The 21,616-nt window shown below is 41.8% G+C and overlaps 1 protein-coding gene across 1 annotated transcript in view; it reads left to right on the forward strand.

Moving 5' to 3' along the window:
- Positions 1-15,567, forward strand: part of HS6ST1 (heparan sulfate 6-O-sulfotransferase 1) — a 259,625-nt gene extending 244,058 nt beyond the window's left edge. The window contains exon 2 of the mRNA XM_084846714.1: positions 7,641-15,567. Within this exon, the coding sequence (XP_084702840.1) occupies positions 7,641-8,349 (709 nt within the window). The 3' untranslated portion in view covers positions 8,350-15,567. The remainder of the gene's footprint in view (positions 1-7,640) is intronic.
- The last annotated feature ends 6,049 nt before the right edge of the window (positions 15,568-21,616 follow it).

A 21,616-nucleotide genomic window follows, 5' to 3' on the forward strand; every position in this document is an offset into this window, starting at 1 on the left:
AGTTTTCAGTCTTATTCACAATTTGGTGATGCATCCTAGTAAAACTAATGAAAACCTGCTGAAATCAATACGATTTACTCAAACTAGTGTTCATGAGACTATAAGTTAAGCAATGTGGAACCTGTTTGCCTTCCAGGTGTTGTTGGACTCCAACTCCCATCAGTCCCAGCCAGGATACCCCACAGTCAATGGTGATGGGAGTCGGAGTCCAAAACATGGGAAGGGCACAAGGTTCCCAGCTCCTTCTGTAACTGCCTCAGCACTGTGCCAAAAAAGAAGCATCCATTTTGGAATTGAGGAACTCATAGGAACAGGTATTTCATTGCTCAGATCCCCTGGTAAAATGTCAGCAATCAAACCATGTTCTTGAACAATGACAGGAAAATGCATTTTTATTAACCCAGCGACATTTAAGGGGACAAGCTCAGCACTAGGCAAGAGGTTTCCAGGTGATTTTGAGATAACAAGACACCACATGAAGCAGTTGCTTGGCAACCACTCACATGATTCCCCAGCGCCTCCCAACAAAACCAGACTTGTGCTAACATGGGGCTTTTAACCCCAGCAGGCTAAGGGGAAGAGGCAGCAGGAGGCTCACCTGGCAATTGCTTGGGTCAAGTGGCCACTGGCATTTGGTCTTTCAGAGGAATGGCATTTTGCTTCAGTGTAGTTAAGAACACAAGACAAGACAGACATTTGCCAGCAACAACATTACATTTATGACTACTGACTTGTCTCATCAACAGAGGTAACTCAATTCACAAGGCAAATGCAGCTGAGTTTATATGTTTCAGCACAGGACCTAGGAAGTTGCCCTGTACCAAGTCCGACCATTTGTCCATCTAGCTCAATATTGTCTACATTAACTGGCAACACCTGTCCAAGATTCCAGACTCCCCTTCCCCAATCCAGTGCCGTCTAGATGTGTTGGACTACACTTCCCACTGGCGAATTTAATTCAGGTGACCATCATATCTACTATTGTGGCCAAGAATCCCTTAGAAGAAATGGAGTAGCACTCATAGTCAACAAAAGGGTGGGAAAAGCAGTACTGGGGTACAATCTTAAAAATGATAGAATGATCTCAGTACGAATCCAAGGCAAACCATTCAACATCACAGTAATTCAAGTCTATGCCCCAACCACTGATGCCGAAGAAGCTGAGGTTGATCGGTTCTATGAAGACCTCCAACACCTTCTAGAACTAACACCAAAAAAAGATGTCCTCTTCATCATAGGGGACTGGAATGCTAAAGTAGGAAGTCAAGAAATCACCGGGATAACAGGCAAGCATGGCCTTGGTGTACAAAATGAAGCAGGACAAAAGCTAATAGAGTTTTGCCAAGAGAACACGCTGATCATAGCAAACACTCTTTTCCAACAGCACAAGAGACGACTCTACACATGGACATCACCAGATGGTCAGTATCGAAATCAGACTGATTATGTCCTTTGCAGCCAAAGATGGAGAAGCTCCATACAGTCAGTAAAAACAAGACCTGGAGCTGACTGTGGCTCAGATCATGAGCTGCTTCTTGCAAAATTTCGGCTGAAATTGAAGAACGTAGGGAAAACCACTAAACCATTCAGGTATGACCTAAATCATATCCCTGATGAATATACAGTGGAGGTGAGGAATAGATTTCAGGGATTAGACCTGATAGACAGAGTGCCTGAGGAACTATGGACGGAGGTCCGTAACATTGTTCAGGAGGCAGCAACGAAATCCATCCCAAAGAAAAAGAAATGCAAGAAAGCCAAGTGGCTGTCTGATGAGGCTTTACAAGTAGCTGAGGAAAGAAGGGAAGCAAAAAGCAAGGGAGAAAGGGGAAGATATCTCCAACTGAATGCAGATTTCCAGAGAATAGCAAGGAGAGACAAGAAGGCCTTCTTAAATGAACAATGCAAGGAAATCGAGGAAAACAACAGAATGGGAAAGACTAGAGATCTCTTCAAGAAAATTGGAGATCTCGAGGGAACGTTTTGTGCAAAGACGGGCATGATAAAGGACAAAGAAGGCAGGGACCTCACAGAAGCAGATGAGCTTAAGAAGAGGTGGAAAGAATACACAGAAGAACTATACAGGAAAGATCTTAATGTCCTTGATAGCCATGATAGTAATGTCCTTGATAGCCATGATAGCGCGGTCACTGAACTTGAGCCGGACATCCTCGAGAGTGAAGTCAAGTGGGCTTTAGGAAGCATTAGTAACAAGAAAGCTAGTGGAGATGACAGTATTCCAGCTGAGCTATTTAAAATCCTAAAAGATGATGCTGTTAAAGTGCTGCATTCAATATGCCAACCAATTTGGAACACTCAGCAATGGCCGCAAGACTGGAAAAGGTCAGTTTACATTCCAATTCCAAAGAAGGGCAACGCCAAAGAGTGTTCAAACTACCACACAATTGCGCTCATTTCACATGCCAGCAAGGTGATGCTCAAAATCCTACAAGCTAGGCTTCAGCAGTATGCGAACCGAGAACTACCGGAAGTGCAAGCTGGGTTTCGAAGAGGCAGAGGAACTAGAGATCAAATCGCCAACATTCGCTGCATCATGGAGAAAGCAAGAGAATTCCAGAAAAACGTCTTTCTGCTTCATTGACTACGCTAAAGCCTTTGATTGTGTGGATCACAACAAACTGTGGCGAATTCTTAAAGTGATGGGAGTACCAGACCACCTTACCTGTCTCCTGAGAAACCTGTACGAGGGTCAAGAAGCAACAGTAAGAACCGGACATGGATCAACCGAGTAGTTCAAAATTGGGAAAGGAGTACGACAAGGCTGCATATTGTCACCCTGCTTATTTAACTTATATGCAGAGTACATCATGGGAAATGCCGGGTTGGATGAATCAGAGGTCGGAATTAAGATTGCTGGGAGAATTATCAACAACCTCCGATATGCAGACGATACCACCCTAATGGCAGAAAGTGAAGAGGATCTCAAGAGCCTCTTGTTGAGGGTGAAAGAGGAGAGTACAAAAGCTGGTTTGAAACTCAACATTAAAAAAACGAAGATCATGGCATCTGGCCCTATCACTTCCTGGCATATAGAAGGGGAAGAAATGGAAGCAGTGAGAGATTTTACTTTCTTGGGCTCCAAGATCACCGCAGATGGTGACTGTAGCCATGAAATTAAAAGACGCTTGCTCCTTGGGAGGAAAGCTATGGCAAACCTAGACAGCATAGTAAGAAGCAGAGACATCACCTTGCCAACAAAGGTCCATCTAATCAAAGCTATGGTTTTCCCAGTAGTAATGTATGGCTGTGAGAGCTGGACTATAAGGAAGGCTGAGCGCCGAAGAATTGATGCTTTCGAACTGTGGTGTTGGAGAAGACTCTTACGAGTCCCCTGGACTGCAAGGAGGTCAAATCAGTCCATCCTAAAGGAAATCAACCCTGAGCGCTCATTGGAAGGACAGATACTGAAGCTGAAGCTCCAATATTTTGGCCACCTAATGCGAAGAGAAAACTCTCTGGAAAAGACCCTGATGCTGGGAAAGACTGAAGGCAAAAGGAGAAGGGGACGGCAGAGGATGAGATGGCTAGATAGAATCCCCGATGCAATGAATATGAACCTGAGCACACTCCGGGAGAGTGCGCAGGACAGGAAGGCCTGGCGTGCTATGGTCCATGGGGTCACGAAGAGTCGGACACGACTGAACAACAACAACACTTCCCATAATTGCCCATGCTGCTTGGGAATTAGGGGAAGTGTGGTTCAACACATCTGGAGAGTGCCAGGTTGGGGAAAGATGTATTAGGTATTAAACCTAGGACCTTTGGTATGCAAAGCATGTATTCTGTCAATGAACAACAGCCCACCCTCATGGTAAAGTATGCCATTATCAAGATTCCATGCAGACAAACATCTGTGCTGCAGAATTTGGTATTTGACACATTAGAGAGATTCTTGAGGATATTTCATTTTAAAACAGGGAACTTTTTTATCCTTAACAGTTGGGGAAAAAATATTCAGGCAGTATCAGGAAAAGGGCCAAGAGTTCTAGGTCCAGAGTCTCCATGTCCTGTAGTGGCTAGCTGTCTTCATTATAGTCTCCAGACATATTTCCCTTTCAAGAAAACTTAAATACCCCTCATCCTGCACCATATTGACCAGTCTCAGACTTCCATCTTTTGCACACACAAACAAAAACAAAAAAGCCCTTACAATATCTGTCTCAAGAGTAAGTCATGCAAATTAGTGCAAGGCAAGTGAATTTTGAACATTTTATTGAAGTATAAAATGTATGTTTTCTTAGCACCAGTTTAGGTTTTCTTAGCACAGGATTCGGATTATACAATTGTAATCATCATCCACTGCTAGCTGGTCACATTTCAAGATTGAGAACCAACTCTAGGCAGTACTGCAATAATCATGGAATACTGCCTCCTGGAGAGAGAGAGAGAGAGAGAGAGAGAGAGAGAGAATTAGATTTGGAATTTCTCTAGTCTTTAAACAAAAAAACATCCACCGGACTTCATTTTTATAATTAAAAGGTTCTAATATTTAGAATCTCTCTCTGTCTCTCTCTCTCTCCGGAACATCTGGCATCAGTCATGACTTCTCTATGCCTTCCGCTGTCATATTTTATCCCTGTTTGTTAGGGGTTTCATAGCACTGATAATTTAAATCATAGCTGCATCCTGGTCAGGGAAGATGAATCATTATTATGGTCTGCTATTAAAATGAATGAAAAAGAAAAAGAAATACATCCCCCTCCACTGTTCTCTACAAATGTTTCCTTATTAGACAGTGTGACATCTTTGGCTTGGAGAGAATCTGAATAGCAGACATTCCTATTTGCTCTGCTTACAAAACCAGAAGGTAGAAGACATGTACTTTGGACTTCTTCCAAATCCCATTATATTTAATGAAATTTTCTCAGTGACGTCAGTGGGGGGTTACATTCAGACCCTTGGTGAATTATTAGAAAGCGAGGACATGAGCATTGTTTCCAGTTCGATTTCCTGGCCAGTGTCTGTCATTCACTTTTAAATGAAATGGCTGCTTTCTGCAATAGTGGGGATTTAATGATAACAACAACAACGATGACGACGACGATGATGATTGAACTCTTTGAGAAATGTAAGTTGATGGTTCTAAAGAAGGCAGGGTTTTTAAGGGTTTTTTTTTTTTAACTGGGCATCAATGTTTGCAGACATCCATGTACATCACTGTGCTATAACTTGCAACTGGATGTGTGAACTGCCTCTGTTGAAAAGCTTTAAGTGATATGACAGTAGCAGATGAAGCACAGTACTCTAAATTTAACCAAATCCAGATTGGAATAAATAAGTATTTAAGGGAGTAATCCTATGGCCGCTAGTCAGCGGCTAGACGGCCATAAGATATGTCAGTTTCCGGGAGCCAACCTCAGAGCCCACACCACAAGGTTGGTCCCTGAGAACTGACCTTCTCCTCCTCCCACACTGCCTCACAGGCAGCTTGGAACGACTCCACGCTCGGAAGAGGAGCGCAGAGCAGCAAAAACGGGGCGTTCCAGGGCGGGGAAGGCGGAAATGCCAGTACGACACATCTAGTGTGTTATCCAGCAGCTGTTTCCCCCGCTCCACCTTCCCGCAGCTAGACAGCCGAAATCAGCTGTCTAGCCACAAATGCAGGGTGGCTGAAATGCAGAGGGGACAATCCCCTCCGCACTTCTCCTGCCCTGCACTGGATAGGCGGTCGCCTCCAAGTTCAGAGGTGGCCTCCTATCCCGGTAGGACTGCTCCCTCCATCCTCCTAAAGGTCATCAAAGAGGAGGCCATATGCACCTTCTTGGAAGAGGCTGTGCCAAAGATGTGGGGCCACCACAGAAAAGGCCCTGTTCCAGACATGTGCTGATCTCATAGCTCTCACTGGTGGACCCTAGAACAGGGAGGGCCTCAGCTTCTCTTTAAAGCTTGGACAGGCTCATATTGGTACAAGCAGGCCTTCAGATAACTTTGAGGTGCTTGAGATGATGAAATGTATGATGTTTCATTCACATGTACAGAACACTATATAATGCTGTATTCATTGCCTGATGAACATGTATGTGTAAACTTGCCCTTAGTTTCCTTCCAAATAGCATAACATTATCTCAGCCTGCCTCAGCATTCAGCTTGTTCTCCTCTCTTTGCATTTTCCCAGCAGCATTTTCAGCCATAGCATAGTCCTGAGTGGGAGAAATAACTCTGCTTCTGCCTGCTGAGCAGGCTAGAGAGACAAAACATTTCTTATTCTTTATTATCACCAAGTGGAGCCCTTCATCCTGTAATGCCAGTCTAGAACACCCCCTGCCCCCCATTTTAGGACATATTTTTAAGATATCTGAAACATAGCTGAGGTGGTTCACAACCACAGTGCCTGTGAAGCATCAGCAAGTTTTCTCATCAATGAAGGAACGCAGGATATGAGTTAATAGCACTCTAAGCATTCCTGGTCAGCTAAAAATGTGATGTCCATATCTAGGAATTGGAAGTTTTATTTTCAAACCTGCATAGGCTTAATACCTAAAATGTTATAATTCACCTAGGAAATTGTAATATTTTTTTCTATCCCAATACTGAGCGTAACAGATATTGATTATTTCAACAAAGATATTAACATCTATGGGTTGTACCCAATTGTGTTTCTCTATTGAAGAAAGGCTCTTGGATCCAATGGAGGTTTTTGTGAGCAAAAATGGTGGTGGTGATTTTTCTCAAATTCCCCCTTCTGCACCCCCCCCCCCCACATGCCACCTCCCACACTATTCCACAAGGTCCCCCAACCCTCTGGAGCAGATTTGGGGCAGGCACAAGGGGCCGCACAGGGAAAGAGAAATCAACAAAAATAACCTGTCCCACCCTTTCTGCTCACAGAAGCCTCTGCCAGATCAAAGAGGCTTTCTTCAGTGGAGGGGACACAATTTGCTATAATTCTATACCTCAAAAGTTGTTATTTCTATACTGGGAGACAGACAATAATAAAGTTTGCCTGGGTACTACAGAAAGAGTGTGTGTGTGTGTGTGTGTGTGTGTGTGTTTTATTGAATGTATTTTTTTCTTGATATGAAGGCACTTAAGTGTCTCTAAATCTATCTTACTTTTTGTTACTTGCTCATGGGCACTAGAGCCTGGATGATATGAGCTAATCTGTTAAAACTGTTCTTGTATGGAATTCCTGGTATATATTGAAAACCCAGTTAAGGTCCTGCCATATTGCCTTTCTGCAGTTGTATTCGGCCCTCTGTGTATGACATGTAAGTTATCTGAGTAGTACATGTTGCCCAATGCCACAGAATGAGTCTTCCTGACTGACTCTTTTTCAAGGTGCATGGTAGTCTGAAAGGCTAGTTGATCCCTAAAGCCAAAACCAAGAGGGTGTTGGATCATATGAATTCTGGTGATTTATTCTGACATTGCAGTCTGTTGCTGAAAAACAGTATCACAGACCATGGTTGAAACAGAAAAAAATTCTGATTAGGGGAATGTAATCCTTTTGTCACATAAGTGATTTGATCAAAGAGATTCTTATGAGAAAAAGGAGACAAATAATGACAGTATTTAGATATTGATCATTGTCACATCTTCTTTTTACCCTAGGCCTCAGAATGCCACATAATTGTATTATGATGTGTAGAATCCTTATATACATTTCTTCTCTCTTCTAGGAAGTTTTATTACATCACTCTGCTGAGAGATCCTGTATCCCGTTACCTCAGCGAATGGAGGCACGTCCAACGAGGAGCTACCTGGAAAACATCCTTGCACATGTGTGATGGCCGGACACCAACCCCTGAAGAGCTGCCATCATGTTATGAAGGCACAGATTGGTCAGGCTGTACTCTTCAGGAGTTTATGGATTGCCCATATAACTTAGCCAACAATCGCCAAGTGAGAATGTTGGCTGACCTGAGCTTGGTGGGCTGCTATAATATGTCCTTCATACCAGAGAACAAACGAGCACAGGTACTGCTGGAGAGCGCCAAGAAGAATCTCAGAGACATGGCCTTTTTTGGCTTGACAGAGTTCCAGAGGAAAACGCAGTACTTGTTTGAGAGAACTTTCAATCTGAAATTCATCAGGCCTTTCATGCAGTACAACAGCACAAGGGCAGGTGGAGTAGAAGTGGACAACAACACCATACGGAGGATTGAAGAACTTAATGACTTGGACATGCAGCTGTATGACTATGCAAAAGACCTCTTCCAACAGCGATACCAGTACAAGCGGCAGCTGGAGAGGATGGAGCAGAGAATAAAGAATCGGGAAGAGAGGCTTCTTCACCGATCTAATGAGGCCCTTCCCAGGGAAGAGACCGAAGAGCAAGGACGGTTGCCTACAGAGGACTACATGAGCCATATTATAGAGAAGTGGTAGCCTTGGCAGAATTTTATACTGAGAACAGGATGTTAGGGTTTCCATAAGAAAAGAATGTGGAATTAAAAAAAAATATTTAAAAACAGTCTGTAAAACAGAAGGTAGAATGCTTCTTTAAACAAAGGGTCTTTTTACTGTTTCTTATAAGACCAGTGGGGTTCTTAATAAAAAAATAAATGAAAAATGAAAAAAAATAAAGAGTCAATCCTAGAGAGCTCGAAGTTTAAAATGCACAAGGGTAGGTCCCCCAGCTCTGAGGCCAAATGCAGTGTCATGATTTGTATCCTCCTAGATGCAGATCTATAGGCCATGGATAGTAGCTTTGTAACCACTCTTCTCCCTCAGCAACAGTAATTTGATCTTCAAATGTATCTATGTTTTCTCCCTTGCTCATGTGAGGTTTGTGATTATAAAAGTCATACTAATGGCAGTGAAGCTGCCAGACAATGACTTCACCTCAGATTCAGCTGTTTGACTTCAAATGGAAATTATGGTCAAAAAGAACAGAATATAATCAAAACAGCCAAACAAAAAGGGAAAGGAAAAGCAGAGAACGAGAAACATTCAAGCAAACAGACTACGCCCTGGACCACATATCAAGCACAGAAGTTTGGATACATGGCACTGGTGCCTTGCATGCATACACACACGTACACACACATACTGCACCACCAAAACAACCAGTGAATGTGTGCTCAAATATTTTCAGCCTTTGCCTCATAGGCAGTTGTCTAAAAGCTAACTCCCACATAAAATCAAACATAGGTGATCTGATCACATATTCACATAAAAATCATTGCCATCAATTGGGTGTGCACCAATCCTTCAAATTTAAAAGGAGATGGTCTACTGAGGCTATGATGTTCCATACAAACACTTTATCATCACATGGTTGGTTGGTCTGCTCGGGCTTGCTTATGCTCAAAAATATCTTTTTGTGGGGGGTGGGCATTTATTTAATTAGAAACAAATATTAGACATTGAAAATGCTCATTGTTTGGCTTAACACCAGTGAGTGCTATACCGTAGAAGTTAGATGCTCTGACATTCCAGGTAGCACTTAACTTGAGCATTCAACTGGGCACTTCAGCTTGAGCAATTTCAATGGGTTCAAGATCCAACTAACTTTTGCTGCATTGCCATTCTGCCTTGCCTTTTTTATTTTTGAACAAAGCAATAGCATTTGGAAGACTGGAAATCTTGACTGATTCTCAGCTTCAGGCTCTGATTTTGCCAGTTTTGGATAACCACAATATTCCTTTTAAAACACACACACCATATAAGCTTTTGTTTGGAGAGCATCCAATTATCATTTGATCTCCCTCGTCCAAAGCACCTGTTTTTCTTTCTTTCCTAAACACTTCTGTGAGTTGGCCTGAGAGAGAGAAACAAAGCAAAAGCAAATTCTTATTATTACCTCCCCCCTGGGATGTGAATGGCTAGGTTGTAGGCAAACGCTGAATAAGCTAGCAGCCAGCATGATTCTCCAAGGATGGGCTCACTGCATATCATAGAGAGAACTGAAAATATAGAAGGAAAAACTAGTATATTTATAGCAGTGTGTCTTTCAACACAAAGAAGCACTGAAGTTTTCCATGGTTTGTAATTGATTTCTCCTTTCCTAGCCAATTCTGTCTACACAGTTGCCAAAGTTTGGAATTCAAACTGAGGTGTGTGTTTTTTTTCCAGAAGGAGGTAGCCACATCTCCTAATCAAACGTCTCCCTAATTTAAACACACACAGCTTGCTATCTATAACTGTTCTCAGTCATTCAAGTCAGCGAAAATCACTTTAAATGGTACAGAAAGGAAGCCTCAGTAAAATGTAGCCCCGCACAGGCCGATTGAAAAACCTGCCTGTTTGGTTTCAGTGTTTATCTGATCAGCCCAAATACCCAAGTGCTCCTAATTACACACATACTGAAAGATACACAAGTTATTTAAGTACTTGGCCAGATCCATCTGTCAGTTAGTGCTAGTCTTGTTCCTTGTATGTGCCTGTCAAGTGCTCTTGTGAAGGCCTTCCTGTTCTTTGGGTATGCACAGCTGGCCATAAATATGCACTTGAGGTTTAGGCAAGGAAACTCTCATTTCAGGGGGGGGGGATTATTTGGGGTTGGGGGAGGAATGCATGTTAAAAATCCTAAATTTGGGAATTAATGGCAGCTTGCTAATTCTCAAGACACCTGTGCACTTCTATAACTAAAGAAATCCTTTTAAAAAACCTATTTAACATTGTCTTTACCAACAAAACCTATGTGAGATATACCCAATGGCTTTCCACTGTGCATAGTTATGGATCTATAATGGTTGCAGCCACTAATCCATATTCATAGTGTGAATACTAGAGAGTCTACTATATTATATTTTGTACAATTGGTAGCAAGTTCCAAGGGCCAAATATGCTTCCACATATTGTGTGGTCAAAGATGAAAAGTAAATATTTATACTTTGTGTCTAAATTTAATTTCCACAAGTACTTGAATAAATCTTAATGGGCCTGCCTGTGGAACTTCAAACTTCCAGGAACATCAGCAGTAGGCTTTCTCCAACATTTTCTATGTGTAATATTATTATAATTACAAACTAAGGAAATAAAACTACTGAATATTGTTATCAGCTTCACTTGAATCTGCCAAAGGAAGGTGAGTTGCTGTGTAATCATTTGTGCTCAATCTCAGTACTTGGAGCTGTGGAGGGTATGTGTGTCTCAATTTCAGATTCCAGCTCTGGCAGATTATCTCCCTCCTGAACTTTTGTATATTCAAAGCCTAACCAATTGCAAAGAGATTTCCCAGGAGACATGTCATAATTCTTTGGACTGAAATATCTTGCCTGTACAGGAGGAACTCAGGATTCAACAGAAAGGTAGAGAAGTTAAGAAGTGTAGCAAGCAACGGAAACTGGCCTAACACCTCACCTAAAGTAAGGGCTAAGAAGGAACAGTGTGGGGGAACCTTGTTCTGACACCAAATGTCCTTTCTTTAGGCTACAATACTATACACATTTACCTGGGCGTAATTCCCATTGAATTCAATGGGGCTTACCTCTGAGTTGACATGTATGGGACTGCATTATTAGTTGCTTTTTAGGGGAACTCTAACATCGTGGGAATATAAGTTATTGTAATTGATATCAACTGTTACTCGATGTGCTACCAGATGTTTCAAGAGCAGATCGATGCCACAGCAAAATAAAAACATGGGCATAGTTTAACATTTGCTGTACAAGAACCAAAACCCTCAGCAGGCCACATTTTCAGTAGATGGTGTTCCATCCTTTCATCTTACTGAACTTCTGTTGAATTGACAGTGACAGCCTATAATGTCTGCAACCATGGTGCTGGAGGAGTCTTGAAAATGTCTACTGCAGCCACTTAAAATCAGTTTGATTATTCAGCCACGCAAGTGGCTGCAACAGAAACTTCAAAAATACTTCTGGCAGCACACACAGTTCTCTCCCCCCCCCCCCGCCCCCCAATTGCTTATAGCTTTTTAGGATTGCAGGCTTACACTTCAAGCAAAGGATGATTTTGTAGTGCCACACACCTGCAGTCACATGGAAGACTGTGAAGAAATAGTTTTTCACAGAATCCTTCTGGAACTAGGTTACTGGGGTCAATTAAGTGGCTCTAAGAAAACTAAGGAGGAGATCCATTGGCTCCGAGCCTACCGAAGCATTTTTCATATAACATGAAGCATTAGATGTTGTCATGTCTGCCATGGTTGCAGAACTATTTCCAGAAAAAGTATACCGAGTAATGCATTTTGTGATAGTGCTGCTGGATAAGGCTGATGGCAGCTTTCCCCTGCTATGGTTGTGCTAAAACAAAAAGGTTTGTGAGGAGGAGGGGGGGACTCCCAAGAGAAGTATTAACATGCCTGAATAATTAATGCTACCTTTGCTGTGGCACCTGAACTGATTCCTGTGTACTCATAGGGGATTAGACAATGGCTCCTAGTCATGATAGTGAAATAGAGCTTCCAGGTTCAGAGGCAGTATATTTCTGAATACCAGTTGCTGGGGCACAATAGCAGTAGAGTGCTATTGACTTCATGCCCTGCTTGTGGGCTTCCCAAAATAATTTGGCTGGCCGCTGAGGGAAACCAGATGCTGGGCTCAATGGGCCATTGGTCTGATCTAGCAGGGTGGTTCTTATGCTAACAACCTGCAGTATGCATTGGGATTGGCATGGTGCCAATGAGCTTTGTGCAGAACAACTTTTAGGGAACTCATTAAATGATAACCTGGATGTGCCCCGCCAGTGTCATGTGGTACCAGCTCAAAGTTCTTGTGCCACATATCCTCTTCCATTATCTCACCAGATACGGTTAAATGCTACATTCTGTGTAAATGGATAAGGCTAATCTTGTGTACCAATTTTATCTTGGGTCCACGCAGGGTGCTGGTTTTGAGGCCATGGAGATTTTCATCTCTATGGAAAGTGTAGCAACTTTGAAACGAGTTGCATATCGGCTCTCAAATAATGAAGATAAAAGCAACTGAACAAGGTGGTGGGGCTTAATTATGCAGATGGTGTGGGTCAAGTTCTTCAGGCTTCTCCCCTACAAATGGTATTGTTGGTGGCAACAGCTTGGATTGGGAGCTTGGAAGCCTGCAGTGCCAGTGGCTGCATGCATCACTGAGCCAACTGGCCCTTTTTCATTCTGCCCTCCGGAGTGATCCACCTGTGTGCAACAAGCAAAGAAAGCCACAAGAGGTCCATGGAACATCAGATCACTGTGTAGCCTGGTAGCCCATGGGCCTCCTTTCTGGGCCTAGTGCACAGCTGAGCGTAACAGTGGCAATTCCATACACACACACACCAATCAGCAGAATAAGTGGGGGAAAGGCCAGTGTCAACCAGGATCATATATGGCTTCAGCTGGGAAACACACTGACTTCACTCAGCTCGGGCGGGGCCATAGTTCGCATGTAGAAAGTCTACTATTCAATCCCTGGCATCTCTACTTTAAAAAAAAAGGACAAGGCAGCAAGTGATCTTCAGGACTTTTACCTGGAGAGCTGCTGCCACTAACAGTAGACAATACAGGGCTAGATGGACAAATAGTCTAATAGGCAATTTCCTATGTTTCTCCCTCACTCTTTTTGGCGTTCTTGCCAGTCTGTTCTGAACCAAGGAAGAAGCTGTGGCCCACCTTACAAGCACTTGGCCTGGCTCCTGGGTAGAGGGAAGGAACTTACCAGGCCAACACCCCCACCCCACCCCCACAAACTGCCTGATGTCTCCGCATCTTGATAGACAAAGGCCTAATATTGTAACAATTTGGATTGCGGTCCTTAAACGTATAGTGATTTCTCTGGGAACCAAGGGTAAATGGGTGATACCAGCACAATAGCTTACATCAAGAATTGAATGAATCTGCAAAAGACTTACTGGTACAGATGTTCATCAGCCAAATGTAATCTTCAATATACAGGCCACTTCTCAGGAGCAATTTCTCAATTTTTTTATTGTATCCTCTGTCTATTCTTAATCCAGCAGTTGTTTCTTATGATGAAACAGTGTTAGGCTGACACTCCTGCAGGTGCAGGCTAAGTTGTTTGGCTTCAGAGCTATCGTAGCAATGGGTTACTGAAACATCCACAATACAACACCAAGCCTCACTTTACAGTTGCTTTTCTCTACTGTCAATTATGTGCTCATTTGGTTTTTAGACTGGTTACTGCCTGGTTATATCACAAACAAGAACATTTTGTGCGTCTCTGCAATGGGCTTTCCTCAGGTATTAGGTGCATACACCTGACAACTTACAGATCTTCAGCCCACCCCAATCCCTCACTTGGTTGAATGACAGCCACTGCTAATAGCCTACTTTGCACTGTGCAATGTTAGCATAAGATTGTCTCATGACACATCGAACCTTTCTAGGGAAGCAGGTGGTTTGGACCTTCCAGTTTAATGCATCTAAACTAGAAATGGATGATGCTCCAGTGCAGATGTGCCTTAATTGTAATGAGGATGGCAGTCTTGTTTAACATTTATATAGTTTACAATTTGAGGGTAGTTCTCTGGCCCGGCTCCAACTGCTAACTTGAGAGGTTAGCAGTTTTGTGATGCTTTGAAATCCGTTTGAGCCACGCAGCCCGCTGCAGTTCTCTGAAAGGTAACAAAGAGATGGCAACACCACCACAGAAATCTTCACGCAGTTCACCCCCACTATTGTTTTGCATAGGATGCACTTCAAACTGCAGCTCTGCTCAGTCCACCATTGTTTTTCTTTTTGCTGAATGATGCAGTTTATCACATTCCACTAACAGGAACCAATTTAAGGGTTTTAGTGGTTAAAGTAAAGTCCCTTAAAGCACAGAGCAGTCAGCCAAACAAATAACTGTCACTGGTACTTGACTGCATGCACTCATGCACTGATCTATTGAGAGGAGACCTCGTTTTGTTCTTGTTAAAAGTCTTCTGTTCATACTTTGATTTCCAGTGACACCTGAAGGGCATTATATGCAAATGAGCCACCCCACTTCACTCTGCAGTTCCTACATTTTCTTTCCCCTTTTCTCAGGTGTCCCCTTTTACATGCTGAACTTTAGAGCTGAACTATGAAAAATAATTATGTTAGAATTATTTTCAAAAGATGCTTTGTTTTGTACATGTTGGAATATGTTTTTAATTTATTGTTATTGCCTGCTTTGAACTGATTTTAAAGTGTTTTTTCAAAACACTCTCACTATGACGTTCCTATATCTGTGTCAGTCGCAAGAGACATTTGCTTTGCTCATGTTGTTCTTGCTTTCCCACTGATGTGTAAGTAGTATCAGAAAATCCAGGGACTATTCATACATGGGGTCCATTTCCGTCCCTTTCTTTGAGTGATTTTATCTGCCAAGGAACCAAGTTCTACTTCTGATCTTTCTAAATAAACTCCCATTTTTCTCCCACTTGAGATCTCAAACAGGCTATTCTCATGAACAGTAACTGAGAGTATCCCAACAGTTGTTTTGCAGTGGACCGAATCTGCAAAGACTGCATGTTTGCTGCAGGAACTAAAAGCAATGTTTTAAGTCGAACCAAGTAACACTTAAAGCTTTATATATTTATTTATAGCTTCTTTTTAAAGTGTTAATGAGAAGGAAGCGTGTTTCCTTTTCTTCAGTAACTGCTATGAAAATGGACAAAGAAAAGTATAGAAACAGTCATCTAATTGATTTTTGTCTAGATCAGGACTGGATGTTAGCAAATTAAATAAATCCTAAAAACATTATTTAGTGTGCATGTTATCTTTGCTTCCCAGGCTCTGTTCTCCATTGTTTTGGCTAGTTCAAAAGTACGACAAATTCTCTTTGCTCTATTCCAGGTAGTAGGGGGAGGATAGAAATGTGTTACATCAAAATGTTGTGGGTGCAGAATCTTTCCTGCAAAAAGAAAACAGAAGTAGGCAGTGTCCTCATTATACTGCTGTTTGAACTGGAACATTTGTAAATTTTTATTTTATGGTTTTATTTTTGTTTTACCCTTATGTGCAATATAAAACCAGTATAAAAATTAACTTTAACCTAACCTTTAAATCTTAGAGCTAGCTTGGGACAACATGGCATTAATCTTCTAGCTTCATCGTCAAATACTACAACTATGTACAATTGTTTTTAATGGCTACTCATGAGTACTTCTGGAAAGGATACTCAATATTCAGGGATGCTTCAGTAGCAAAATGATGTAATGCAATATGTCTATGCTCCTTATATATCAATTTAAAGGAGTGTCCCACCAAAGCATTTTTTCAAATTTTCATGGCAGAAGCAAGAAATTAATCACTGTCCCTGCTGCTTTGTCTGACAATGCTTCTAAGATAGAAATACCTGTGGAATCAGAGGTTGCTTTCTGTTCCTCTAGAATGCAAAGTCTAATTGGTATGAAAGCACCATCTGGCTTCCACTAATGGCTAGCAAAAGCTCCTTGCACAGGAACAAGAGTAAATTAATGGCTGCTTCAAGATACCTGCAGGGAAAAGGGCGCCAGCTCACTGCCTCATTAAAAGCTCCTGGCTGGGACCAAGCTCATGCCTCTGGGAGAAGGGAAGGAGGGATGGAGAGTCCACATTTAATTTGCACTGTGGCCTAACACGTTGTTGCACCACGTCAAACTTGCTTACTTTATTTTTATATCATATTTTCAGTATAATGAATATGAGCTAAACATAGCCTGAAAAAAGAAAAGAAAATCAAACACAATCCGGTTAGGATGCATAGAGTACAGAATTGTAAAACCTTCAAGCAGAAATTATTTTTTCTTAATAGGTTAGCAAAATCTTATAATGATCTGAAGGGGCTCGGGTCTGGGATGTATGATCAACATACCACAAAAAATAGATATCACATTGCATAAAATGTTTCAGGTTTTGCATGACCTCTAACAGCTTTCATATGGTGGGAAAGCATATTTATCATTTTAATAAATGATCCAAACGCCTCTGAAACCAAGCCTTCCTAGAAAAGTCTACTGAACTTTTCCACTGGCTTGCAATTGTTGCTCTTGCTGCTGCTAAGGAGTGTCAAATAAAGTCTTTATGTAGGGTAGAGTGCAAATCCTTCGGAAAGATACCCAGGATTGCAAGTAGTGGAGTCTCTGTAATGTTTGGTCATATTGTTAACTTCTTTTAAGCCTTTGCCCCAAAATGTGTCTACCCGAAGACATGACCACCACATGTGGATAATTGTGCCAGTCCTGTGACACCCCCTCCGATATTAGTATCCCAAAATCCACTTCTCAACATCCTTTTAATGCTTCAGATGACCCACAAAATAATTCAATCAACAATTTTTATTATTAATTATTTAAACTACTTATATACCACTTGATATCATCAGATCTCTAAGTGGTTTACATAAGAAATATATAAAATATAATATAAAAGCCAATGTAAAAACAACATAAAATAATAAATACATTAAAAACACTACAGAAACAATAAAACAGAGCAGTGCAATTACATGTCAGGGAAAGCCTGAGTAAACAGACGCATCTTCAAGAGGTGTCTAAAGTTATCCACAGTTTCCACCTCCCAGACCACACACAAGGGAGAACCTTCTAGAAGGTGGGTGCCTCTACAAAGAAGGCCCGTTTATGTGCCATTACTTGACAACATTCAATGAGGCATCCTCAGCCCAATTTGTATAGCTTGGATACCATGCCCTTTAGCAATTTAGAACTTTAAAAAGACATTCAAAATTAGTCAGTGGACATGTTACCATCTGGTAATACATAAGAACATAAGAAGAACCCTGCTGGATCAGCACAAGGGTCCACCTAGTCCAGCATTCTGTTCACATAGTGGCCAACCAGCTGTCGACCAGGAACCCACACGCAGGACACGAGCACAACAGCACCCTCCCACCCATGTTCCCCAGCAACTGGTGTACATAGACTCACTGCCTCTGGTACTGGAGACAGCACATAGCCATCAAGACTAATAGCCATTGATAGCCTTTTCCTCCAAGAATTGTCTAACCCCCTTTTAAAGCTATCCAAATACATGAGGACTATATACAAGATGGTGTATTTATGTATACTGAAATGAATGAAGACTTGTACTTTCCAATTTCTCCTTCATATCAGCTATAGATATACACTGTTTACTGTGAATAGTGTTCCAGAAACTACTCAGTCCCTTTTCTTTCCAAGCTTTATAGGCTATATTAATGTGATTGCCTTTAAAAGCTGGATGAAACATAAAAGGCATTAAAAGGGATGCTGCAGGTGCTAATATTTTTGTCCATTGTTTCCATACTGCAAAAGTTGCTCTGGTGAAAGGATTTCTGATCTCATGTTTTCATGCAGATGAGATTTATTTTATTTACATTTATTAGGGTGCAATCCTATGGCTGCTAGTCAGCAGCTAGATGGCCATAGGATAGGTCGGTTCCCTGAAAACCAACCTTCACCACATCCCACGCTGCCTCATAGGCAGCACAGAACAGCCCCGCATACCATGCTCAGAAGAGGAGTGTGGAGCAGCAAAAACAGGGTGTTCCGGGGTGTGTGCCAGAGCAGGGAAATTGGAAACACATCCCATGTGTCATCTGACCACCACTTCCCATGCTCCAACTTCAGCTGTCTAGCTGCAAATGCAGGGCAGCTGAAGCGTGGAGGGGATGATCCCCTCTGCGCTTCTCCTGCCCTACATTGGATAGGCGGTTGCCTCTGAGATCAGAGGCGGCCACCTATCCCGGTAGGATTGCTCCCTTAATTGATGTAACTGAAAATTCTATTATAAAGCATTCCAATTTGCAATCCTAGTCCCCCCCGCCCCCCTAGAATCATAGAATAGTAGGGTTGGAAGGGGCCTACAAGACCATCAAGTCCAACCCCCTGCTCAATGCAGGAATCCAAGTCAGAGCATCTCCGACAGATGGCCGTCCAGCCTCATCTTGAATGCCTCCAGTGCGGGAGAGCTCACCACCTCCCGAGGTAATTGGTTCCATTGTCATATTGCTCTAGCAGTCAGGAAGTTTCTCCTGATGTTCAGCCAGAATCTGGCTTCCTGTAACTTGCGCCCATTATTCTGTGTCCTGCATTCTGGGATGATCGAGAAGAGATCCTGGCCTTCCTCTCTGTGACAACCTTTCAAGTACTTGAAGAGTGCTATCATCTCTCCCCTCAGTCTTCTCTTCTCAAGGCTAAACATGCCCAGTTCTTTCACTCTCTCCTCATAGGGCTTTGTTTCCAGTCCCCTGATCATCTTTGTTGCCTTCCTCTGAACCCTCTCCAGCTTGTCTGCATCCTTCTTAAAGTGCAGTACCCAGAACTGGACACAGTACTCCAGATGAGGCCTAACCAGTGCTGAGTAGATTTCTCTTTATTTCTATAAATCTTTATTTCTATAAATCACTTTTTTGTTGTTATATCTGGGTCTTCCATATGAAATCATTAATTATTTTTTTTCCATTTAAAAAAAATATTGTCTGGGACATAAATGGGAATGGTCTGAAACAGGAAGTTAAGTTTTGTGAGTACTGTCATTCTGACAGCAGAAATCCTTCCAAACCAAGAAAGATGGAACAATTCCTGTTAATGTATTTCATGTTCAATTTGCTTCATAACTACAACATGATTATTTTTAAGTAGATCTGTAAAGTTTTCTGAGATGTTGATGCCTAAATAGTTCCATGCCCTAATTACCCATGCAAACTGAGGTATCTTGTTAAGATTATTTTGTGTTTGGCCACCCATATTTATACCTAAGAGTTCTGATTTTTCATAGTTAATTTTAAAGCCAAAAACTTTACCATAGCTGCTTATTTCTCTTTGAATTTCTTTAAGTGTCATTTCAGGATTACTAGTGACAACTGCCATGTCATCTGCAAACAGATGTACTCTGTGCTCTTCATTATTAATAGTGATTGTGCTATCATTCTTTATTGAAATTGTCAGAGGCAATAGACAGGACAAAAAGCAGGGGCAATTGAGTGCACCCCTGCCTTATTTCCTCTCTTCAGACTAATGGAAACTTTACTCTTTGTAAAGTTGTATGCAGAAAACTCTGTCTCATACTCATTCTAGGTAGCATTGACTTCATAAGGAAAGGAAAGGTTCCTCTTGTGCAAGCACCGAGTCATTACTGACCCCTAGAGGGACGCTGTTTTTCCTCGGCGTTTTCCTGGCAGATTATAGCGGGGTGGTTTGCCATTGCCTTCCCCAGTCCTAACTACCGTTCCCCCAGCAAGCTGGGTACTCATTTTACCGACCTCGGAAGGATGGAGGGCTGAGCCAACCTGAGCCGGCTACCTGAGACCTGGCTTCCGCTAGGATCGAACTCAGGTCGTGGGGAGAGTTTCGGTTGCAATACTGCCGCCTACCACTCTGCGCCACACGAGGCTCTTGACTTCATAAAGTCCACTCCAAATAGTCAAAGGTTTTTTGAGCACCTAAAGAAATAACGAGCACTGGTATCTTTTTAGTTTTGCAAAAATATATAATCTTGTCTGAGCAGGTAGCATTTCTAATAAAGGTCTGGGGAGCTAAGACAGGAGTATCTATTTTTCAGTTAAAAAAAAACACATACTGGTAAAGCAAAGTGGTGCGCTCATGTGAATGAGCAAGTTACTTAAACCTAGAAGACCCCATCGCACCAGAAGAATCAGAAGTAAAACAGGGTACATGCAAACACAGTCTATGGCCCAAATACATAGAAGTTGTCACACCTATGTTCTGTTGAAACCAATGGGCATAAGCTACTTGTGTGACTTTCTGGAATGGACTAATGTGTCTGCCAAAGTTTGTTAGGCCTTATGACATCAGTGTTACCTCACAAATGTTACAAGTCTTGTTTGTGCATACAAGTCCCCATTGAGGGAGTAAAATGAAAATCACACTGCAGGTGTTCTGCAGTACAATCATACATTTTGACCACAGGTAACTTGAGGGGTCATGCCTGCCCTATCCACAGATGGCACCACAATGAATTATGGAATGTTGAGAAACTCTTCAAGGCAGCACAGCAGAAGAAAAGTGAAGCAGAACAGGGATTTGACCACTTCCATAAGAAACTTACCAGAGAAGCAGAGTGTAGATTAAGGGGGAGTCATGGTAGTTGTCTTCAAATATCTGAAGGGATGTCACTTAGAAGTTGGAGCAGACTTGTTTTCTGTTGCTCCAGAAAACCTAGAACTAATGGGTTAAAATACTAGGAGAAACTTCCTAATGGTTAGAGTTGTTAGGGAATTATATTATAAGATATCTTCCAATACATTTTTTCCAAAATGAGATTGACACAAAGTACATAGAAGCGAGGGATGCATGCCTAAAATTATTCAGTTGGTTGAAAGAGAGCTTTCAGATTTGGATTCATAATAATTCTGGACGCCATTTCATGTGAAAGCAGACCTACCAACTTGTAACGCTAACGATACTCTCTCCTTACCTTTGCATCATACCTATTATCTCTGTCTGGATTGCATCCAGAGTCCTACGAAACTGTTATTTCATCACACAGTTTTCTTAAACAATGTGGTTGGATAGATAAACAAAATAAGATTTTCAGAACCTTGACTGCTATGTCCAAATTGAGCTCCTTGCAATTGCTTGGCTCCTCTATATTTGTTTTTTGTTTTTGTTTTTTTATAGGATATATACCACAACTTTCAGAGCAATCACCCTCAAGATGGCTTATAACAACCAAGAAAATAACTAAAATACAAACAGCCAAAGCCACAAGGATAAAAACACCAATCCCAGTAAATAAAAGTAGTTGAAATGTTTAAAAGATCTTAAATATCATTAAATACACGAGGGATAGGGC

The sequence above is a fragment of the Heloderma suspectum genome, chromosome 3 (genome assembly GCF_057233095.1).
Source record: "Heloderma suspectum isolate Gila_16-S chromosome 3, 16-S_ref, whole genome shotgun sequence".
Lineage (NCBI taxonomy): Eukaryota > Metazoa > Chordata > Lepidosauria > Squamata > Helodermatidae > Heloderma > Heloderma suspectum.